The sequence below is a fragment of the Phoxinus phoxinus genome (genome assembly GCF_949152265.1).
Source record: "Phoxinus phoxinus genome assembly, chromosome: 22".
NCBI classification, from domain to species: Eukaryota; Metazoa; Chordata; class Actinopteri; order Cypriniformes; family Leuciscidae; genus Phoxinus; species Phoxinus phoxinus.
In genome coordinates this window covers 9,058,329-9,083,802 of record NC_136897.1, presented here as the reverse complement: position 1 = coordinate 9,083,802, position 25,474 = coordinate 9,058,329, and the positions used below count along the sequence as shown (strand labels likewise).

The 25,474-nt window shown below is 42.7% G+C and overlaps 2 protein-coding genes across 11 annotated transcripts in view; one reads left to right on the top strand and one right to left on the bottom strand.

The window, feature by feature from the left end:
• Positions 1–25,474, bottom strand: part of LOC306991003 (uncharacterized protein) — a 538,544-nt gene that overhangs the window by 281,002 nt on the left and 232,068 nt on the right. The gene's annotated exons all lie outside the window — the stretch shown is intronic.
• pank4 (pantothenate kinase 4 (inactive)) overlaps positions 1–25,474 on the top strand; it is a 153,872-nt gene that overhangs the window by 50,961 nt on the left and 77,437 nt on the right. For 8 of the 10 annotated variants that reach the window (XM_079598406.1, XM_079598415.1, XM_079598410.1 and 5 more), the window contains one exon: positions 69–2,190. In XM_079598406.1, the coding sequence (XP_079454532.1) occupies positions 69–285 (217 nt within the window). In that variant the 3' untranslated portion in view covers positions 286–2,190. Of the gene's footprint in view, positions 1–68; positions 2,197–25,474 lie in introns of those variants that run through there. The other 2 variants (XM_079598412.1, XM_079598411.1) reach the window with 2 other exon arrangements.

The window sequence follows — 25,474 nt, the reverse complement described above, 5'->3', positions numbered from 1 at the left end:
TTGTTGGAGTGTATCAGATTTCCCTCTGCTTAAAACCATGTCATTTCCCTTTATTTTTCATTCTTCAGTCGTCTCGACAAAGTCCTGGCCACAGTCGTCAGGGAGCGTGGCACGGATCTGGTGATCATTGAAGGTATGGGTCGGGCCATCCACACAAACTACTACGCTATGTTCAGCTGCGAGAGCCTTAAACTAGCCGTCATAAAGAACTCCTGGCTGGCCGAGCGTCTTGGAGGCAAGATCTTCAGTGTAGTCTTCAAGTACGAGGTCCCTCCAAAATCTTAAGAGCAACATTAGGGAAACTAAGAGGTTTTTAGAGGGGAAATGGCTAGCTCCAGAAAGAAAGAACACTACTTGGTCCTCTGTGCTTCTTCCTGAGATTGACGTAATGATTGTATTTCAGGGTTTTCTTTTGCTTCATTAAAAAAAAAAAAAATCTAAATCAATAATATAGGGGTGGTCGTGTGTGCCTGCTCTGAAATTGAATGTGCACGTCTGCTGTAACCTCCCTCATAACAATTGGATCACTGCTGTAGGGGCTTTTTCTTTTGATGAGATTGAATTTTATTGTTCTCAGACCAGATTTATGTTGCTGAATGATTCTCCATTGGATTCAGGATGGATTGCAATGACAAATATAACATTTTATGAAGTTTTGAATTAGCCGTAATCTTGCTGGCTTTAACAATGTATTTAAATTTATAAGCCTGGTAATTAAAAATGGGTCTTTCTTTTGAAACATCGATAAAAATCACAAAGAATATTGGCTTTTTTATTTCATTGCAGACTTATTTAGATGACACATTTTGTGTATTTCCTATTTTTTGACAAGCAATCTGGTTTCAAATGTAACTGGTATGTTTCTAATTATTTCACTCACTGCTTCTGTTGCTGCCATACTGAATCATATCTCATCCAGCTGGCATTGTCTTTTAATGGCTTGCTCCTCTGTTCCCATGACAACATTTTGGAGTAACAATGATTTTCTTTTCTTTTAATACATTGATAGTGGCGACCCAACTAAAGTGAATAACAAACGCTTCTTGCACAAAATAGCATGCTTGGTTTTTGGCAAAACTTTATGGATTCAGATTTTTTTCTTCCACTGTCTGATTGCGATAAATAAAATGGTGTAACTATTTTAACAAACTCGGATATAAATAGACAAAAGACCTTTTCTGAGTTGTGCATCCACTAACACTAGGTGTCAGTTTTTTATTATAAATAGTCCTATACAAATACCTTTTTTGATAAAGGCACATGGTAATGTGGTAGACTTTCAGGATTCTTTCTCCCTCTCTTCTTTTCTTTTTCTTTAATTTATCAGGCGTCTGAAAAAATGACATGGAACAGAGCCCGCTTCAGATATTTCATCATTATAATGTACTGCATTTATCCTCAAATTTGATGCAGCTCTCGCTTTCTACCATCTGTGGAAATCTTTGTAATATAAAATCCATTTCAGGGTTGTACAGCACAGCATTGCATCAATATCACAGCTCTTTCTGGATGGGAGAGAGACAGACCGATTTTGTGTGCATGCGAAAGAGAAAAAGTCAAATTTAAGATAATCTATCATTAGTTTGTGGGCACTAAATGTTAAAGCACAATATTTCAGGGATATGTTACAGAGTAAGAATCACATCGATTTTTTTATTTTACCATTCTGATTGATTGGTTGGTTTTCTCAATGTATAATTTATCTTATGTGTTTTTGCATTATTTACATCTGTGTGTGGCCCCCAGAAACCAAAATATGTCATAAATTGCACACAAATCAAGCTATAATGTATTTTAAGCACAGTGTTTACACCATCATTCTGACTAAAGGTTTAGGACTGATAGTCTAGAATTCTAGAAAACGTTCAGGAGTCAATCAGTCGGGCGGTGTAGCTTTCATCATGATATAGCATTTCATATGCTCATCATGGACGTTGTGAAAACAAGGATCTCTCTCAGACTTCAGCTGTTTGTTCAGTCCTCGTTTATCATCTGGCCAAAGGCTAACTTACTTTAGTAATGCATACATTTTGTGAAATATTGTAAAATCAAGTGTAAATATAACATAAACTTGTACATAAAATGTACTGTTTGTTTGCCTTTATCTTGATGCATTCTCAAGATTTCATCAAATTAATACTCACTTGACAATCACATGTAATTCTGTCAAATATATTTTACACTGTCTTCACTCAGCCTGCGTTGCGTGTCTTTAATCTCTGTATTTGTATTTGCAAAAAAAAATGTTGCCCTCTTTAGTATTGACCTACCACCAAGGACTTTACCAGTTTTAGTAGAATTAGATTGATAGATCTTTACAATCAACATGAAATACAATCAACCTGAAAGTGTTCACAACAGATTTTACTTCAAATGTGATGTATTTCTAAATGAAACTGATATACTGTGAGAAAAAAAAGCAGGATTATATCCATTGATTTCTAAAGGAGAGGTGATTGTAAGGAATAGTTGAAAATGGGTTTCAAAGGTAGAGCACTGGTGAAATATCCAAATAATGAAATGTCTCATCGGAAGCCACAAATATGTTTGAATGGCTGCCAGTAGAAATCTCAACCTCTTGACCCGGGCTGCGTTTACCAAAAGCACCATAAGCCTAAGTAGATCATAGAACCGTTGCCACCCATGTTCTCTACGATCAACTTGGCTTACGATGCTTTTGGGAAACGCAGCCCTGGACTGCCTCATGAATCAAATGACCAGCCGAGTAATATTTATTTTAGCTTGGTAACCATCATACAGAAACATTAAAGAAATAAATGAATTGTGGCTAAATAAGGACATACAATGGACCACTGAAAAGCTTACTTTGTCATGATGCTGATTATATTCTTTGTGTGTATATTTATATGTACTATATATATATATATATATATATATATATACAGTATACACACACACACACAGTATATATGTATATATATATATATATATATATATATATATATATATATATAAAGTGTATACACGCCTGTTAAAACAAGCTGTTTTTTGAGTAGTATTTTTATTTTTATAAAGTAGTTAAAACAAGGGGACACATTTCAGAGCAAAAAGATACAAAAAAATGAACACTTAAATGAATAACTGAATAAATGCACACCCTTTTACAATATAGTTTGCATATGTGGCTGTGTTCAGAATAAACAAATCAAACTTATGTGAAATACACCTTTCTTCGCTTGAAATTACTCAGATTAACTAAATAAATCTCAGCTGTTTTTCTGACATCTATTTTTGTTGCATGCGAGAGCCATGAGCTGAAGAGGTTACAAAGCGTCGACAGGATCTCACTGTTGAAAGGTATCACTCAAAAGAGAGCTACAATAACAACAAAAATCCAAAACATTATATACCATGGAGCACAGTGAAGAAGGTCATCAACAAGTGCAAAAAATATGAACAACACTGAGAACTGGGTATGCCTCCAAAATTACACTGCTGGTCAGGGAGGCTGTAAAGAGGCCTAAAGCAACATTAAAAGAGTTGCAGCTCTTTCTGGCAAGTACTGGTGGCTCCGGCTCCCTACATGTGACAAATATCTCCCATATTCACACTGTCTGGGATTGGTGTGGCAAGACACAAGCCTTTTCTGATGACAAAAAAGAACAAAAATTCCAAGCCCGGCTAAATGTTGCTAAAGCATATCCGGTCTCCCGACACTATGTGGAAATATGTGCTGTGGTCTGATGAAACTAGATTGAACATGTTTAGGCCAGACATTTAAGCAAAAGAATGCCATACCAGTGTTGGGGAAGCTACTCTGAAACTGTAGTTTGACAAGTTACAAGCTACTCATAAGTTAAAGTAAACTACAGTCAAGCTTTTGGAAAAGTAGTTGGCTACACTACAAGTTACTATCAAAAAGTATCTAGCAACATTTAAACTACTTTTGATTTTTTTTTAAACTACGTATATTATAAATAACAATATGAATAAGTGTCTGAGGAATGTTTTAAGTAAAATATTTAGTGTTTAAAACAATGCTATACAATTATGATTTCAAAGAGTATTGTTTTATTACACACAATGCTCAAATATCTCAGACTGTTTGTCAAAGTGCAAAATTGCAACACATGTAACATTGCAAGAACAAAATACATCCTACTTAAATTGCATACACATAACATTTTCTCAAAAATACAGATTGAGAGATGGTTGCATTCTGGCAGGAAAATACATTGAACTATGAACAACCGCTCACATGTGGCACTGGCAGGTAAAGCACTTGCTGGTGTAATTGCAGTAGACTGAAACCTGTCTACTTCATCCAAAACATTGACCTCCAAAGGGTCAAAATGTTATAATTTGTTATGTTATAAAAGCCTAAATTAAAAATTGAAGAGTGAGTACGCTTGGAAAATGTTAAGTAGTTGAACTGGCATAGTTAGAGTCACTGTTAAACTGCTCAAGCAAAACAGGAATGGTTTCACACCATCAGTCCAGGATTGAGGTGCAGTGTCCTTCTAATAAGAGCAGGCAAGAACTTAACGTAGGCAACTCAATTTGTTCTCTTATAGACTAGGCAGAATTTCTGAAAATGTGCTTATTTAAAGTGCTGGAGGCATTTTGTGATTATTTATATTATACAACATTTCTAGGGGTATTAAGGGGTGCTGAATCCAAATCTGCTGTATATGAAGCTAAAAAATTTCCCAAAATGCCTCAAAATTGAGAAATTCAAAATGGCCGCCACCGCCAGGCTGAAATCTATTTTTCAGTATATCTTTTTGACTAAACAAGGTACAAACATGAAATAAATGTGCTTTTGTAAGTTTTCCTAGATGGGCAATTCAATGGCATATTCAAATTTGAGATTTAATGTGAAGAAAATGCTTAGATATTGGGGAAATAGTTGTTTTTAACTATCAATAATTACTCCGTTATTATTATAATTATTATTATTGTTGATATTATCAGGCTACATTTACTTACATTGTATTTTGTTTTGAGGTCAAATGTACAAACAAATACAAAAAGTTACAAACTTACATGGGGAATTTAACATCCTGTCCTGATTTAGATCAAGTGTCAATAATCAGCTTGAAAATCACACAAGTATAGAGCAAATGGTGGTCATTAGTGATAAAGAAGTTGTCAATCAAATAAGATCCAAAAGCAGGAAGATCCATGGGTCATGGTGATATTCATTGAACTATATCCCAGTAGAAGTTACAGTGACCGCTTATTCGCAGTCCTCTTCAATGTTCTGGCAAGTGTTGTCAAGTTTCCTGCAGGTATGCATTCCATGCGACTCTTTCTGAATAATAGAAGAATAGAATAGAAAGATTACAACCAGTACAAGTACAGGTACATTGGAATAATTGGATACCAAAATCTCTCAGAGATGGACACTGTCGTATGATCTGAGAACAGTCATAGCTTCTCAGACAACAGCGATGCTGAGACTGACAGATGATGAAGACGATGAGTACACACACACAGAGTGCACAAAGAGTAGAATGGAAAGAGATGATGTGGATGAAAGCAGAATGTCTATCATTAAAAGAGCGCGGTGTATTTCAAGATGGTGGGGACACACTCAAGAATATAATCAACAAGGACATGGTCACACCCCAGATTCAACAATCTCTGCTTGGTGCAGAACACCTTGGACAGGCACAAATGTAAGTGTTTGTGGAAAAACGTCTGTGTGAACATCCAGATTGTGACCAGCACTTGGATATGAAGTCACCCATTTGAAAGAACAAAGCCAAAACATTTGCCTCTTTGTATGAAGTCGTCCAACTTTCCAAGAACAAGCAAAACATCATCAAAGTGGAAAGGCAGATTCTACAAAAGCTCATCACAGATTACAGAGCAGGTCGCAAGGTAGACCTGGAAAATATTCTCCAGCATGAACTCATGTCCATCCCGCCATCTCTGGCCGAAACAAACGGCAGTCTACATTCCACCAACAAATCTGTTTTAGTAAATATACTGACAAAACATATCATCAAATCCCCTGCAGATATGCCCCTTCAGGAACCCAGCTGCTTTCTTATTGATGGCCAAGCACTTGTAATGGCACTTGGGAAGCCGCCTGACATCACAACATTCGGCAATTATGCCAAAAAGTTTGTTGACACAGTGTTGAAGATGGCAGAGAAGTACCAGAGGGTTTATGTAGTCTTCGACAGGTACCATGACGAATCCATCAAAACAGGCGCAAGAAAGAAGCTTAAACAGCGCCACCGACCAGTACGCAGAGAGATTGTGAATGACTCTGTTCCACTTCCAGCAGACTGGTCGAGCTTCATGGCACAGGAAGAGAACAAAGCAGGTTGATAAATGCAACAAAGCAAGAGTGAAGTTGTTTTGCAAAGGTTGTCCACAAGAGACTCTGCCTCCAACCTCAGATGCAGTGAAGTTTCATATCATGCGTTCACACTATCAAGCGACAATCAAACCAAGCTCGCCTGCCACATCCTGATCTTCCTCTAGTGGATGAAATGAGATGGATGCACAAGGACGGTCAATTACTGCCACGGCTAATGTCTCTGCCACCTATACTGAAAGCCTGCAGGGAGTTCACTTCATGTGGGTGTACCAAGGGATGCCTCAGCCAACGCTGCAGCTGCAGGTATGTGTGTAGGGAATTAGCTGATGTTGATCATTGTGTACAAGAATGTACAAATATGATAGACTGGTAGAGTATTCCAATGTACCTGTACTTGTACTGGTTGTAATCTTTCTATTCTATTATTCAGAAAGAGTCGCATGGAATGTATAAACGCATGCACCTGCAGGAAACTTGACAACACATGCCAGAACATTGAAAAGGACTGCACATAAGCTGTCACTGTAACTTCTACTGGGATTTATAATAATAATAATAATAATAATGTTACATTTATATAGCGCTTTTTCTGAGACCTCAAAGTGCTTCACATAGAAGGGGGAATCTCCTCAACCACCACCAATGTGCAGCATCCACTTGGATGATGTGACGGCAGCCAAATTGCACCAGAACGCTCACCACACACCAGCTTACTGGTGGAGAGGAGACAGTGATAAAGCCAATCAGTGTATGGGGATGATTAGGAGGCCATGATGGACAGAGGCCACTGGGCATATTTTGCCCAGGATGCCGGGGTTACACCCCAACTCTTTTTCGAAGGACATCCTGGGATTTTTAATGACCACAGAGAGTCAGGACCTCGGTTTAACGTCTCATCCGAAGGGCGGTGCTCTTTGTCAGTATAGTGTCCCCGTCTCTACACTGGGGCGTTAGGACCCACACAGACCACAGGGTGAGCGCCCCCTGCTGGCTTCACTAACACCTCTACCAGCAGCAACCTGGATTTCTCAGGAGGTCTCCCATCCAAGTACTAACCAGGCTCAGCCCCGCTCAGCTTCAGTGGGAAACCAGTCTTGGGCTACAGGGGGATATGGCTGCTGCATAGTTCAATGAATATCACCATGACCCATGGATCTTCCTGCTTTTGGATCTTATTTGATTGACAACTTCTTTATCACCAATGACCACCATTTTCTCTATACTTGTGTGATTTTCAAGCTGATTATTGACACTTGATCTAAATCAAGACAGGATGTTAAATTCCCCATGTGTAAAAACCTGTGAACATTTAATTAAAGTTTGTAACTTTTTGTATTTTTTTGTACATTTGACCTCAAAACAAAATACAATGTAAGTAAATGTAGCCTGATAATATCAACAATAATAATAATTATAATAATAACGGAGTAATTATTGATAGTTAAAAACAACTATTTCCCCAATATCTAAGCATTTTCTTCACATTACATCTCAAATTTGAATATGCCATTGAATTGCCCATCTAGGAAAACTTACAAAAGCACATTTATTTCATGTTTGTACCTTGTTTAGTCAAAAAGATATACTGAAAAATAGATTTCAGCCTGGCGGTGGCGGCCATTTTGAATTTCTCAATTTTGAGGCATTTTGGGAAATTTTTTAGCTTCATATACAGCAGATTTGGATTCAGCACCCCTTAATACCCCTAGAAATGTTGTATAATATAAATAATCACAAAATGCCTTCGGGGTTCTGATTTTGTGAAAATTGACCCTGTCTATTAAAGGCAAGTGCACACTACAGGATTTTAAAACGTCGGGCTGAACTGTGCAGTTCACACTACATGACTTGCTCTCTGTGAAATCAGGAGTGTTCAAGTTGTTGAGCTGTTCACACCACACGACACAACGTGATTGATCCGCAACAGGAGGTAACTCACTACACGAGGTGACAACAACTCTGTCAGCCAACGATTCTATCTTGTCTACAAACCACGTTTTATCACGAAGAAATCACGCGATAAAACGAACCGGAAATTACGCAATACAGCACGCGCGCCACTACCCAGCGAAGAAGAACACAAGTACACAACACACGAGTCTTTGTTTGAAGATGGACGTCAGACAGAAATTAGTGCTGCAAACTGTTTGCGCGATGATTTGCTCTGGAAAAAATAATAATAATTCCCATAGACAGTATATAAACGGTATTTTCCCAGTGACCTCAACCCATGCCTTGCTTTGATTGGCTGTAGCTTATGACATCACATGTGGTTGAGTCGTGCGACAGCTCCAGATATCTAGCATGCTAGATATTTTTCTGGGCTCGGCGACGCGTCCGCGAGGCGTCTGCGAGCGTCTTTGATGCGTTGTTGGCTCTTTCATACTAACAGATTGGCGAGCGTTCATCGGCCGCTAATCCCCCGCGATTTGCACGCGATAACAACCCGACCTGTCGGCGAGCTCAACGATTTGCAAATCGGGCTTAAATCGGGCTTAAAATCCTGTAGTGTGAACTAGGCATAACTAAACTGAACAGAAGTGCCTGATCTGTTAATTCGACACAAGATAAGTTTCTCAAAATGACTGTCTCCTTACCCCTCCGCGATCAATGCAGCAAACTCCTTTCTCTTCGACAAGGGGGAGCCAGTGTGAAGGAGTTTGCTCACCAGTTCATGTTTGTAGCGGATGGGCTCAACATCAGCGATGCAGTGCTCAAGGATATTTTTCAACAACAGCCTTAATGAGCCTGTCTGTGCCTGGGAGATGGGAATGCTGGGGGTACTGTCATTCTGGCAGTTTGGGGGGTATGTATACAACTGTGGAGAGGAGGGTGACCTTCCACCTCTTGGCCCACCTCCCATTCACCTCACAAACTGCCAAGTTCCCAGTCCTCCGATGACTCCTTCGGGGAGAGGGAGGAGGAAGAACAGGTCCGCCTCATCTGCCTCCTATTCAGTGGTGGCCGAAGAGGCTGCAGCGCCCCCAGTGGCGTCCGAAGAAGCTGCAGCGCCCCCAGTAGCGTCCGAAGAGGCTACAGCACCTCCAGTGGTGGCCAAAGAGGCTGCAGCACCCCCAGTGGTGATTGAAGGGGCTGCAGCGCCACCAGAGGTGACCGAAGAATCTGCAGCACTCCCAGAGGCGGTAAGCTCATTCTCACAGCCTTGCCCTCACAAGCGGAGGAAGAGAAAGAAGGCTTCCTCTCAGCTGGTCCGGTGGTCCCAGAGCCCCAATGTCCTGTGGTCCCAGAGCTCCCAAGTGCAGTGCTCACACAGAGCTCCCTTTTATGGGCATGGAGGCCATCCCTAAGCAGCCCGCTCTTCCTTTCTGTCCTGTCGCTGTCGAAGAGGCAGCCCTCTCCCTGTACGTTGCCTCTGTTATGTGTGTTTGGGCCGCACATGCCTCCCTGTTGGCTAGCTCAGCTCCATCCTCTCCTGAGCCAACCGTTTCCACCACCACACTGGCTGCGTGCTTTCATGTTGTCATGTTTTGTGTAAACACGTGGCTTATGAGTAGTGCTGGGTATCGATTCAAATTTCAAGAATCGATTCGATTCCGATTCTCAAGATCTTGAATCGATTATCATTATTCGATTCGATTCGATCCGATCTGATCCGATCTTATATTTTTAAAATCAAAAGTTTTAACTGTTTATGAACAATCAAGTGTTTGTATTAAATAACATTCACAAACATACATTAATGTTGTAAAAATGTATTGTTCACTCAATGTATTGATGTTAGATAAGGCATTAATGTTAATGAATGGTGTCTTAATGTAGTGTTACCAACTAAACAGGAGATAAAACGTGTTTTATTTGACTTAATTGACTGTCCTTTTATTTAATCCAAAACTGCGTTCATATTTAAAAGGCCTTTTAAACTAGATACAACGAACCGCACACGATACCACTTTAGGGGCTGTTCACATATCGCGTTTTATGCGCGTGCAAATTCAGTGAGAAGCACTTCAATGCATCTCAACAGGTCATGTGACAAAAACAAGCCTGTTACGGCCTTTCCGTAACAACATTGAAAGCTCGGCCGAACAGCTGATCATAGCTGTACAGGGCGGCTTTTTATTTCTCATCTCAATGAATATATCTAGTAGTAAAAATAATGCAAGGGCTAAAAATCAATTAATTATTTGATGATACTTCCTCGTCATCATGGAGAGCGCAGTTTGCACGAGTTTGCACCGCTTTCTCCTCTCAACAAGCGCGTGCTTTCCCTTTGCGTCTGCCGTTGCTATGCAACCATGAACAGAGGCGCGCCTGGAAAACGAATTTGCACGCGCAAAAAACGCGCTATGTGAACGATTCATTCCTCCTTTCTTGTCAACAAGTGGATTCAGAGAAACCGCATTAGCAGCGCCGCCGGTCGCCGTGTCTCAGTGTGTTTATGGGGAAAATGTAGGCCTGTTATTAAATCGATCCTCTGAGTTACGGATCGATCTTTAGAAATTAATATGAAAATCGATTTAGAATTGGTGAATCGATTTTTTCAACACAGCACTACTTATGAGTGTTCTCATTAGCTTCGTGTTCATGTCTTGTTATGTTGGGGCACATGCCTGGTGATTGTGTTTGCTGGCCATGTGCTCATGTGTTTCCTTGTGCCACGTGCTCTCCTGTCGATTGTTTAACCCCACTCATTTTGTTACCTGATTATTGCTTAATTTGCCCCACCTGCCTCCCTCATTACCTGCCTTGTTTGCTCCCTATTTATTCTCTTTGTGTTTGCAATCCTGTGCTGGATCGTTGTTGAATGTACCTTGTGTGTCATGCCAAGTCAAGTCACGTCTCTCGTTTTTCCCCCTCAGGGTAGTTTTTGTTTGTGTTTTGTTCTTGTTTTTTATTAAATAAAGCTCATTATTGTGTCCTGCACTTGAGTCCTCACTCCTCAACCCCAAACCCTGACATTTAACTGACATACTTTTAAATTATATTATGCAAGACAGAAATATATAAGCCTACTATTATAATACATCTGCGATACAACATAAAGGAATGTTTCAGAATATATTAATTTTCACTTTGTACTAAGGTAGTTAAATGAAAATACTTGTCTTAATTTCTTCACTTGAAAGGATTAATCACTTGAGCTTTTATTTTGGCGGAAAACTGTGATGAGACCTTTATGTTTCTATGACATTAAAAACGCTTTTAATGCAAATTAGATCAAATCCTTTGTGGTGCGATAAACGCACTAAGCTATATCAATTGACCGTTCGCAAAGACCCGACCCCCTTAGTTACTGTCGCTATGCCCGACAAGCTACACCGCTCTCATGCCACACCATGTTCTCACGCAGTGGAAAATAGATCACGGAGCTGACAGACAGGACAGACCAGGTTACTTTTCAGTTACTTTTGATATTAAACGTATTAAACAAAGTCTCACCTTTCAAATTTGGTCATTTTTTCAAAGAAATTTAAGCAAAATACCGTTTTGTGGCTCTTTAATGTGTCTGTCAGATCGCTCAGAGTGTGTCTGCTTCCCGGACAATGGTAGGAAGACTGTTCCAAAGTCCAAAGGCCTGGAATTTTGAGATCGCAATAGACGTGAAGGACTATAATGCGTTAAGAGCTCGCTCAAGTACTGCGGAGCTAAACCATTTAGTGCTTTGTAAGTAATCAGCAATATTTTAACATTTATACAATGTTTAATAGGCAGCCAATGCAGTGTTGACAGAACGAGGCTAATATGGTCATACTTCCTGGTTCTGGTAAGAACTCGAGCTGCTGAGTTTTGAACTAGCTGTAGTTTGTTTGTTAAGCATGCAGGGCAACCACCCAGTAGAGCATTACAATAATCTAGCCTTGAGATCATGAACACATTAACTAATTGTTCCACATTTGTCAATGAGAGCATATGGCGTAATTTAGATATATTTTTAAGATGGAAAAATGTGGTTTTACAGATACAAGACATGTGACTTTCAAATGAAAGATTGGTATCAAAGAGCACACCCAGGTTCCTAACCGACGACGAAGACTTAACAGAGCAGCCATCAAGTGTTAGACAGTATACTAGGTTATTACGTGTGGAAGTTTCTTGTCCAATACTTAGAATCTCTGTTTTTTTCAGAATTTCGTAGTAGGAAATTACTAGTCATCCAATTTTTTATATCAGCTATGTATTCCGTTAATTTTGTGAATTGGTAGGTTTCGAAGATACAGCTGAGTATCGTCGGCATAACAGTGAAAGCTAATTCCATGTTTTCTAATGATATCTCCTATTGGTAGCATGTACAGAGTGCACAGCAGTGGCCCTAGTACTGAGCCTTGTGGTACGCCATACTGAACTTGTGATTGATAAGACATCTCTTAATTTACTGCTACAAACTGATAACGGTCAGATAAGTATGATTTAAACCATACTAGTGCAATTCCACTAATGCCAACATAATGTTCGAGTCTATTTAAAAGGATGTTGTTGTCAATGGTGTCAAATGCAGCACTAAGATCAAGTAACACTAATAGAGAGATACAACCACGAACGGATGATAAGAGCAAATAATTTGTGACTCTAACGAGAGCTGTCTCGGTACTATGGTACAGTCTAAATCCAGACTGAAAATCCTCGCAGATATCATTATAATATAGTATAATGATATCTGCGCCTAGTAATATTAACTGCACCATGTGGAATATACTGAATTGTATTATATTATTAATATAGACAATGTATTAAAGGACTAATGGAATATAATTACATTATTTAATAATGTATTTAGGCTACTGTTTTTCATACAAATACCATAGAAACCATAAAGTAACATTTTGCCATGATAGTGACATGCCCGGTTCTCTTACGAGAGATACTCTCGTACTGCATTGTCGTAGCAACGCATTGGGGAAAATCCTTTTCCACGAGAATACTGAAGCAAAAAATTATCCTTAATTTTGTATCAATGTAAAACGCATTGCCACAGCATACAGACCTAGGCGAGACAGCTCGCGCGCCTATTGGCTGCTGTGCGGCAAATGCTTAAGCCAATCGAGCGAGCCCTTGAGTGACGTCACACCCAATGAGGGCGCTTCGCGCCCTCCTGCGTCACGTCCCGCCGAAACGGGCGTGGCTTAGAGCTATATATTTCGCTCACAGGCTTATGAACTCTGATTTTTAATCCTTCAGCGAAGACACCTCATCGCTGATCCTCCTTTATTGAGTGTGTGTGAGTTCTCCGGCGCGACTCACACTTTTTAGTATCTAAAAGAGCGCGTCTTTTTTAAGATGCCTACCTGCGGCTCGTGCGAAGCCACACTCAGCGACGGGGACTGCCACGTGATTTGCACTTCCTGCCTGGGTGAGCAACACGCGGCTCTCGCTCTTGCGGATGGCGGCTGCCATCACTGTGAACTTCTGCCTCTGGCGACTCTGCGGACTCGCCTGGCGTCGTTCCAGGAGCCCGTGTTCTCCGCTGTTGTGCCGCGCCGTAAAAAGCGCCGTGCACAGCGGAACCCTGAACCATCTCCGAGCCGCCAAAGTTCGCCGGTGCGCCCGCGAACTATTTCCCCGGCTTCCTCAGCATCGATCCCCGACGGACAGTGACCGCAGATTGCCGCTGCTTCCGTTGATGACATCGAAGAGATCGACGCCATGCTGAGAGATGAAGACTCGTGCTCTGTTTTGGCGTCCGGCAGCGAGGATTGGGCGAGCTCTGCGGACCTCGCGCCCCCTGCCCCCACGCCCAAAGGAAAGAGAGCGAGCATCGAGGCGGAGCTCATCCGCGTGCTCACTAAGCCACGGCGAGCCTTGGCCTTGAGTGGGTTTCGCCCGAGCAGCCCGCCCACAACCGGTTGGATGGCTACTTTCTGCCCGGGGAGAAGTCGACACCTGCTTCAAAGCCCGCCCCCTTCCTTCCTGAGCTTCACGAGGAGGTCGCGAGAGCTTGGAATTCCCCGTTTTCCACGAGGACGAGGTCATCTGTTTCTTTAGCGTTCTCCGAAGTTGACGACGCTAAGAACAGAGGCTACCTTTCTCTCCCGCCGGTCGAAGAGCCTATCCCGAAGAGCCTATCCCGCTGGACGGCGTGCTAAGATGGCGCTGCCCTCAAAGGCTTGCCGCACGCCGTCATCCCTGCTCCGTCGCGCTTATGCCGCCAATGGACAGGCCGCGTCAGCGCTGCACTCCATGGCGACGCTGCAGATATTCCAGGCCGATCTCCTCCGCAAGCTGGACGAGAACGGGCCCGATGCGATCTGCGTGGCGGATCTGAGAAGCGCTACAGACCTGGCTCTTCGCGCTTCGAAGTCTGCGGCCCAAGCCATCGGACGGAGTATGGCGGTGCTCACCGTGTCTGAGAGGCACCTCTGGCTCACACTCTCAGACATGCCAGAGGCGGAACGGACCGCGTTCCTGAAGGACTTCACCGACAGGTATGCTGAGGTGCAGAATGGACCCAGGCAATGAAGCACTTGCTGCCGTCATGGCTTAGTGATATAATGATGTTTAATATAAATATAAATATATATATTTTAATATATATAAATATATATTTTTATAAAAAAAAATTTAATTTTTTTTTAAAAAAAATTTTCTCTCTAGATGTTTTAGAGTGTCACTCCTTTACTGCTGTGTACTTAAAAAAAAATTAAAAAAAAATTTTGGGTGAATTTTTGTGTTTTTGTCAATTTCCCATTCATTTCCTATGGGGGTCATTTTTGACCAAAGACCACAAGTGTAACTATTTTTTTTATGACCACTTAACATGCTCGGATCATGACTTTTTGTGTGTGTTCACATACATAATGCCATAAACGTCACCAAGTTTCGTAACATTCCGATGAAGCTGTGATTTTTAAAAATTCAAAACATATTTTTTGTAATCTGAATTTATTGGTGTGTATGTGTCTAAAAGTGTGTTTGTATGTGTGTGTGTGTGGGTGGGTGTGTCTGTTTTGCACTCTTGATGTTGTAGAGTTTCCTCCCTTTCCTGCGGTGTACTTTTTTTTAGGATTGTGTCCGATTTGTGGATTGTACACACAAAAATGCGGAGAATTTTTGAATTTTTGTAAATTTCCCATTCATTTCCTATGGGTCGGTCATTTTTGACCGAAGACCACAAGTGTGACTATTTTTTTTACGACCACTTAGCATGCTCGGATCATGACCTCAATTTTTTTTCACCAAGTCACCAAGTTTCATAACATTCAGATGAAGCTGTGATTTAAAAAAATTCAAAACAGAAAATATTTCGGTCAGAAACGACCGAGGACCGTCTGAGGGTTAAGCATGGTTATGTTCCAAAATCCCTAAACACACCGCAGGTTATTTCCCTGTCTGCCCTTCCGGTCACCGGGGACAATATGGACGAAAATTTTCTCTGCCCAGTGAGGGCGTTGATAGCTTACGTGTCGCGCTCGTCTGTTTTCAGACAGACGGAGCAGCTTTTCGTTTCGTTTAGTGGGCGTCTCAAGGGATTGGCCACTTCGAAGCAGATCCTATCCAGATGGACAGTGGACGCTATAGCTCTAGCGTACGCATCCAAAGGCATTCAGTGCCCTTTGGGTGTTAGAGCGCACTCCACGAGAAGTATGGCTTCTTCGTGGGCTTGGTCGAGTGGGATTGCCTTACAGGATATTTGTATGGCGGCAGGCTGGGCCTCACCGTCTACATTTATCAGGTTTTATAACCTCGAGGTGCCCGCCTTACAGGCCAGGATATTATCGGTTTAATTAACCGTATTTGTTTAGACTGAGATTTCAGTCGTCGTTTTATGGCATTATTATGCTGAACTGCTGAGTGCAGTCAATTTTGTGCTGATCTGCTAAGTGCAGTCAATTTTGTGAGAGATGGTGGTTAGAACCCACCTCTTTCAGGATTCTCTTTGAGTCCTACAAGTGATTATGTACTCAGGGGCGCCGCTAAGGGGGGAAAAGTTAGGATGATTCTAAGGGCCCACGCACTTTTGGGGCCCCCAGAGATTGATTTTATTAATGGAATAGGTGCGGTGGGGGGGCCCAACCTCATATTCTTTCATAGGGCCTAAAATTTCTAGCGGCGCCCCTGTATGTACTATATGAACCCCAGCTCAGTGCTCTGGGTCTATGGTGTCGGATCACTGCATACACGGCGTCTTACAGGGTGTTCCCCAATGCGTTGCTACGACAACGCAGTACGAGAGTATCTCTCGTAACAGAACGTACTCGGTTACTAACGTAACCTCGGTTCTCTCTAGAGAGAGGAACGAGTACTGCGTTTCTTGCAGTGTATGCGCTCTGGTTGTTTTCGCTTTAAAAATCAGAGTTCATAAGCCTGTGAGCAAAATATATAGCCCTAAGCCACGCCCGTTTCGGCGGGACGTGGCGCAAAGCGCCCTCATTGGGTGTGACGTCACTCAAGGGTTCGCTCGATTGGCTTAAGCATTTGCCGCACAGCAGCCAATAGGCGCGCAAGCTGTCTTGCCTAGGTCTGTATGCTGTGGCAATGCGTTTTACATTGATACAAAATTAAGGATTATTTTTTGCTTCAGTATTCTCGTGGAAAAGGATTTTCCCCAATGCGTTGCTACGACAACGCAGTACTCGTTTCTCTCTCTAGAGAGAACTGAGGTTACGTTAGTAACCGAGTACGTTTTATCTGTGGTTATCATGATCTAAATGCATGATGCTGGGTGACCAATGGTTAATTTTAAAGGGCACCTATTATGGAATGTTGAAATTTATCTTTCATGTAGTGTGTAACATAGATCTAAGTGAACAAAAACATCCTGCAAAGTTTGAAATATGAAAGTGCACCGTATATAAAGTTATTGTCTTTCAAAAGTCGACTCGGAGCCATTTTTATGAATCGTTAGAAGACCGAAGCTTTTTCTCTGACTAGATGACGTCAACTTGTCAAGTTATTTGAATACGATACGCCCACTTATTGCGCTCCAAGGCCAGGGAAAATATCATGGCGACGAGGCGCTGTGTTCTGAAGTGCGACTCAAAAGCCAACTTTTTTCATCTGCCCAAGGAGGAGCATTTGAAGACTAAGTGGCTACAATTCACTATACCACAGAAGTATAGTCCGAGCCTTGTGCTTTGCTCGCGCCATTTTGAAGACGATTGCTTTATCAACTTAAATGCAATCAAACTTGGATTCGCGAGCCGGCTGATATTGAAGGAAGGTTCAGTTCCAAGTGTATTTGCATCATCTTCCTCCTCCGTATCACAACCTGTAAGTGTTATTAATAATTGTTGCTTTTATGTTTTATGTAGCATGATTAATAATTATTTTGTTTGTTGTGTAAGCACCGTTTAGCTTCTAGGTCTTCAATGACAATTGTATTGAGATATGTGAAGTGTTTGTCGTTGTTTTCGGAGTTGTCTTAAAGAATAGAATAATACCTCGTAGTAACGTAACTGCATTTTTTTTTTTTTTTGTAAAAACGTTATGTTTATGCATCGGGCTAATGCAAACAAAGACTGATTGTGCTTTTACAATATGAACTCTGGGCTATGCTCGCTAACGTAACATTAAAGTATTTATCTTATTTTTAGTTTTTTACTACAAACTACAAAGCAGTGGACTATAATCATTATTATAACACGATTTAATTGATAAAAGCATCATTGTACTCCGTGTTAAACAATAAGTATTACCTCTGTAAAGACTGCTGGGTCATCTGACCAATCAACACAGATTAGCGTCGCGCAAAGGAGGGGTTTGGAAAAACGAGTCGTTGAACGAATCATTTGGGAGTCGGTGAGCAAATCAGGTAAAAATAAATGCATATTATACGAAAACAAAAGTGTTTTTTGACATTGCATGCACGTAAAACTGTTGTTGGGGACTCCCTAAACAACATTAGGAACATTTTAAATGTCATAATAGGTGCCCTTTAATAAAACTCAAACAGTCAGAATATTACATTTTACCAAATAAAAATTAGCACATGCAGAAACTAAGAAATTATTTTTTCTATTAAGATATTTATTTTGTTAAGGAAAAATGACAAATGTTTGAATGTTCTACCTCAGGTTTGTGAATGTTCTCCTGTTTGGCAAGTGTTTGTCATGATATCTGACAATAATAGTTTAAAACCACAATTAACGCTCTGGTTTCTACAACTTCCACTTAGGAGCAAAAATATGCCTTTAAACTTTAAAGAAATAAAGATTTGACATCTATTGTGATAATTATCCATATCGACGGATACAAAAAAATTATCGTGATAATTTGTTTTGGCCATATCGCCCAGCCCTACGGCAAAATAACAATTAAATCAACGCTCGAAAACACATTAATAACCGTCCCGTCCATAGACTTTGACTAATTAAGCGATTTTTGTTAATTTAAATATAAATGTTACAGTGTAACGATAGACAGTGTAATGATCTGCACTACAGATTAAAATATCTTCAGTTGGGCTTCTCTCTCTTCACTCAGCCTACAGAAGACTATTTGTTTTTGTGAATTGAAAAAATAAAATAAAATACACAGTTGGATCAAATGGACAAAGTAATGATATATGACCTACTGTAGAGTAGTTATAGGCTATTCACTAGGGGTGGGACGATACAGGTAGGCCTACCTCACGATTCAATTCTGTGGCGATATGTGGTCCACAATATGATAGTCAAGTCAAGTCATCTTTATTTATATAGCGCTTTTTACAATACAGATTGTATCAAAGCAGCTTCACAGTGATAACATGAAAATAATACAAAAAAATAATTTCATCATCATCCACCTTTAAGGCAGATCTATAATATTGTTGAATATTAAATGTCCCCAACTAAGCAAGCCAGAAGGTAAGGCAACAGCGGCAAGGAACCAAAACTCCATCAGGTGACAGAATGGAGAAAAAAAACCTTGGGAGAACCCAGGCTCAGTCGGGGGCCAGTTCTCCTCTGACCAATGAGTGAACAGTGTATGAAGTTCAGAATGAATCAGAGTATTTGTCCAGTTCCGGTTGGTTGAAGTCAGAGTGGAGAGGAGGAGAGACTGGTTGACACTTCAGGTCAGCGGCGTCGTCGTCGTGTCCTGGCGCTGGTCCTTCATCAGATCTGGATACGGCCTGGTTCCGGTGGACAGCAGTAAACCTCGGGATAGACAGAGAGACTAATATTAGCGTAGACGCCATCCTTCTTATGATGTACCAAGTACATCAGGATTTACGGGAAGTGTTCCCGGTCCCGGCTGTTCTAAACTATGCAGCCTAATTATATAAGTCTATAATGTGTTATGTGTATGCTAGGCCGAAGAGATGTGTTTTTAGTCTAGATTTGAACTGACAGAGTGTGTCTGCTTCCCGGACAATGGTAGGAAGACTGTTCCAAAGTTTTGGTGCTAAGTAGGAAAAGGATCTACCGCCAGCAGTCGATTTTGATATTCTAACTGGCCGGAATTTTGAGATCGCAGTAGACGTGAAGGACTATAATAAGTTAAGAGCTCGCTCAAGTACTGCGGAGCTAAACCATTTAGTGCTTTGTAAGTGATCAGCAATATTTTAAAATTTATACGATGTTTAATAGGCAGCCAATGCAGTGTTGACAGAACGGGGCTAATATGGTCATACTTCCTGGTTCTAGTAAGAACTCGAGCTGCTGCGTTTTGAACTAGCTGTAGTTTGTTTATTAAGCGTGCAGGGCAGCCACCCAGTAGAGCATTACAATAATCTAGCCTTGAGGTCATAAACGCATGAACTAATTGTTCTGCATTATTCATTGAGAGCATATGACGTAATTTAGATATATTTTTAAGATGGAAGAAAGCGGTTTTACAGATACTAGACACATGACTTTCAAATGAAAGATTGGTATCAAAGAGCACACCCAGGTTCCTAACCGACGACGAAGACTTAACAGAGCAGCCATCAAGTGTTAGACAGTACTCTAGGTTATTACGTGTGGAAGTTTTTTGTCCAATAATTAGAAACTCTGTTTTTTCTGAATTTAGTAGTAGGAAATTACTAGTCATCCAATTTTTTATATCAGCTATGCATTCCGTTAATTTTGTGAATTGGTAGGTTTCGTTAGGTTTTGAAGAAATATACAGCTGAGTATCGTCGGCATAACAGTGAAAGCTAATTCCATGTTTCCTAATGATATCTCCTATTGGTAGCATATACAGAGTGAACAGCAGCGGTCCTGTCGGGATATCGGGATATTATCATAATATCCCGATTCGCGATATCTACGATATTCAATATATTGGAAGAAATTTCATCAACGATATATCACGATATATGTGACTGAAAAGAAAAAGAAGGAATAAGGAAATTTTATGCATTTATTAATGCCAACATTTCCAACATTGTACAAAGAAATATGCATAATATAACTCAATGCCTTGACGATATCCATATGGGGCTATAGCAACCAGCGTGCGCATACACTGTCACACACACACACACACTGTGCGCATACACTGTCACACACACACACACACACTATCTCTCTCTGTCTCTCTCTCTCTTGTTTTTTAATGTTGAACGGAATGGCTACTGTTATCTGCTTTTCAACAAATCATTTGCACACACTTTCTGTCATTTTTCTATCTGAAGCTATTGCCTGCAACATTGAAAGCTCCGGTCTCTGTGTTTAGCGCGAATGCTCACGTGATTGCCGCCGGCTCGGGATAAAATTTGTGCAGGACAGTCGTGCCGTGTACCAGCTGCTTTGACGCGATTATCTCACGACCTCCCGAGTGTCCGAACCATAGACAGTATATAAACTGGACACAGCGACCCCATAGGTTTCAACGGAGAGAAATGAAGTCAATTAGAAGCACTCACTCCTGATCGCAAGGCGAACTGCGCAGGCTCAAACTGAGCTTGACGACGTAGATGTGACGTGAGCAACCTGTAGGTGTTCTAGTAGCTGTGCCGAGAGAAATCTGAATCATTCCCTTCCGAATCTCGCAGAGACGGAGAGCGTGAGCATTAGCTGTCCATGAGCTAGCAGCGGGAGCAACTTTATCACTCTCTATGGGCTTCTCCCTTGACTTTATGCCTCCACGTCCTCCCGATTGCTTGCGAGCTTCTCTGCCTGTCCATACGGTAATTTTTCGACTTGTGCGACAGAGTCGCGCGGGTATGACGCAATCGTTAGCCTATTTTTACAAAAACTGCTTCAACGGGGCCATAACGTAAGATACAAGGTAATGGAGCCTTTTATACATTTTCATGTTTCTTTAGAAATAAACAATGGACAAACGGTGTCTTTAAACGCCTCAGATGTAAAGTTATTCGCTGTCAAAGTGACGCCAAAATGAATGGGAGTCAATGGAATGCTAACAGCAGGTGGGGGTCCGCTAGCCAAGGGCGGCGCCCAGGTCGGCTTCAATGTCTTTCGGAACACTGCCCCCCTGGTCCGAACTCGCACCGTGTACGCCCGCCTTTACTTTTGTTCTTCACCGGCCGCTGTGTTTGCGCCACTTTACCCCTATTTACTCGAACAGCGCCCCCCGCAAACAGAATGGTAGATATTGGGTAGTGACAGTGACACAGACAACGGGTAAATGAATCAATTTGTGTTGTAATAAAATATCGATATTGGGCGTTAGTGTATGGATTATTTATTGCGACAGAGAGCACAACAATATATTGCAATATCGATTTTTTTTCCCACCCCTACTATTCACCGTAGGTTTTTATACAGGAGACTGAATGATATGTTGTTGTGAATTTACATAAAATTACATTTAGATATTAACCAGCCCATTAGACATACCGTGTAATCATATGGATCCTCGATTAAATATCTGCTGTACTATTCACCATTGGCACTACTGCAATAGAACAGTTTCCTAGCATTTTATGAAGACAAACACAATCGATCCTTTTTCCAAAACTCCAAGTGCGAATTTAGAAGAAAGAGACAATATTGTTGTTCACAAAAAAGTTATTTATTAACACCATTTATTAGGATGACTTCCGTAGATGACTTCCCTATGGCTTGCCACTCTTCTTTAACTGTTTTTCTATCCTCCTGTCAAAGTGCTCCCGCTCACTGATAAAAATAAATAAAAAAAGAAGCAAAAGTTTTATAGAGGTAGAAACATTTTTTATTTGTAAATAATGTCATGATTTCATGTTTGACACCTTTATGTACTTATGTCCTTATGTTCCCTATCAAGGGAACTCCCGCTGCGTTTACGCAATGGGAACACTTCCGAGTGTTTCGTCATGAAGCACATGTATAATCAGTCCAATGAATGAGCGGGACGTCAGGTGACGTCATAGACCAGGAAACTATAAATCACCCCTGAACGCAGAGCGTGACAGCTTCTGTTTCTTCAGCAAAGCGCTCTCTGTATTTGTCCTTTGTCTATTTATTGTTGTCTGTCACAATCACACTCAATATATATATATATATATTATGGTGAGCAAGCAAGATTTCAAGCGTTGTGTAGTTCCCTGCCCTCGTTACATCACGGGTGGGGACACACATCAGCTTTGTGTTGCTTGTTTGGGAGTGGAGCATGCCCAGTCAGTTCTCGAGGGAGCTGACTGTGAGCATTGCGAGCTGCTGTCAGTGAGGACGCTCCGCTCTCGCCGGGCGTTCTTTGAGGAGGGCGGTGTTGTGTTTGTGTAGGACTCAATAATCACACCGTGTAGCTTCGTTCATATCTCGTTTACTTAACTGCCGCAAAACCCACATTCTCCGACCTTTGCCGTAAATCAATGCAATAAGCCTTAAAGGCACATTAACCATGTCACTCACAGTGCATAACATAACTGAGTCCAACAGGACACATTACTGAACATTTTCAGACATAACATTTTTCCCCCCACCCTCCTGGAAACTGAAACATAACACTTAGCCCACATTCCCCAGTGTCACTATCACCCTGTTACATAATCCCCATGCCAGACAGGCGGAACTCTCATTCTCTGAGGGCGTGCTGGCCGTGAAACTGCGTCCGGCGGTGCCGGTGTATTACCCCCCACCCGGTTAGCTCTTGACCTAGGCTGCCAACCTAGAGCCGCTGCTGGGGACAGAGGTGATGCAGGTGCTGTGGGGGCTGCGACTCTGTGCAGGCGGTTTGAGTGCCAACGTGTCCCATTCTCCAGTCTGTAAGTGGCCGGCCCCAACTGCTTAGTCACCCGCAAGGGCTCTGACCAGTATGACTGCAGCTTATTTTGGCGGTGGAGGTATTTGACCCTGACCCAAACCCCTGGAGAAAGTGAGGGGGTCTGCACTCTGTGCATGGCATCAAACCTTTTTTTCATCCGAGCCTGCGAACCTTTCACCTGAGCTCTGGCTTTCTGGAGCCCTGGGCTCCCACGTGCAGGAGCCGGCTCAGCTCTCAAGCAGTCCAGTGGTTGCTTTAGTTCGCGCCCAATCATGAGCAATGCAGGTGACACTCCCGTGGTGGAATGCTTGGATGCCCGGATGGTCAGGAGAGTTTGGTTGAGTGCGTCGCTGAAGATTTTCCCTTCCTCCAGACAGGCTCGGATTCCATTTTTGAGAGTTTTATTCAGTCTTTCCACCCCCCCATTACTCTCTGGGTGATACACTGCCGTCCTGATGTGCTTGATGGACCGTACCGTGAGAAACTCTGTGAACTCCGCAGACACAAATTGAGGTCCATTATCTGTTGTGACGACACTGGGGAGGCCCCAGCGCCCAAACAGGTTGTCCAAGCGGTCGATGATGGAGTGTGCAGTGATGGAGCTCAGTTGAAAAACCTCTGGCCACTTCGAATGAAGGTCGTGCACAACCAGCAGGTAGCGAGCGTGAGCCGGTGCCCCGTGAAGTTCTCCACAGAGGTCAACCTGAATATGTTCCCAGGGTGAAGATGGCCAAGGGGTCGGGGTGAGAGGGGCTGTGGCAGGCTGACCAGTTTTCCCACTCAAAAGGCAGCAAGCGCAGTTACGTACCAGCTCCTCAACATCAGAGTCTATGTGGGGCCACCACACTGTGTCACGGCAGCGCTGCTTCACCTTGACCACCCCCAGGTGCCCCTCATGCGCCATGTGTAGCACTCTGGACCTGAGAATCTCTGGAATGACTGCACGGTGACCACGGGCCAGACACACCGCCCCCCAGCAGGAGAGCTCGTTGCGGAAGCGGTAATAGGGGAGGAGCCTGTCATCCACTTTGGCAGGCCAGCCGTCCTGGATGTAGATACGGAGAGTTGTGAGGACCTCATCAGCCGCTGAGGCCTGCTGTAGCTCCGCCAGAGTGACTACTGAACTGAGCGGCCCGTGCAGGATGTGGACCCAGTCTTCATCGCTCACTGTGTCTAATGTCACACCGCCCGCCTCCTTCGTCACCGACACAGCTCTAGACAAAAGGTCGGCCACCGTGTTGGCCCGCCCAGGCATAAACTCCAGACTGAAGTTATACTGGTTAAGCCTGTCAGCCCACCTCAGCAGTCTCATGGGCCTGTGCCCTGAGCCTTGAGTCGCCAGCAGTGCCGTCAGCGCTTGGTGGTCTGTCCGGATGGTAAAAGGCCTCCCATATAGGTAAACATGCCAGCGTTCGCACGCCCACAGGCAGGCCAGGGCCTCCCTCTCCCCCACCGAATACTTCTGCTCTGCTGGAGTAAGTGCCCGAGAGGCGAAAGCCACAGGGCGTTCCACCCCCTCTTGAGTCTGGGAGAGCACAGCGCCTAGCGCCACCCCGGAGGCGTCGCAGGTGACCATGGTGGGCGCAGTCAGACTGAAATGGGTCAATGTGGGAGGGGACGTGAGCTGCCGTTTGATGATGCACACGGCTTCGTGGCAGGCTGGGGTCCAGTCCCACTTAATATCCTTCCTGAGCAGCCGGCGCAGGGGGGCCGTTGAGTCAGAGTAGTGTGGCATGAATCTAAGGTAATAGGCAGCCATCCCCAGGAAGGAAGACAGCTGGGATGGCGATTGCGGGTCCGGCAGGGACAGAATGGCCTCAGTGTGGGACATAATCGGGGCGATGCCTTCCTTTGAGAGTCGGAAGCCCAGGAATTCGACCTCCTCAACCCCGAACATGCATTTCTCAGAGTTCAGTGTGATCCCATGCTGTTCGAAACGCTGAAAGACCTGCTCCAGGCGATCGTCATGCAGTGCGGTGGAGGGCGCATGCACCACCACGTCATCTAGGTAGATGGAGACACCCTGGATACCAGCCAATATGAGTGACATTATCTTCTGAAAACAGCTCGGGGCTGATGAAAGTCCAAATGCCATGCGTTTAAATCTGAAAACCCCCACGTGCGTGACAAACGCTGTAAGGTCCATGCTGGCCGGAGCCAGAGGGACCT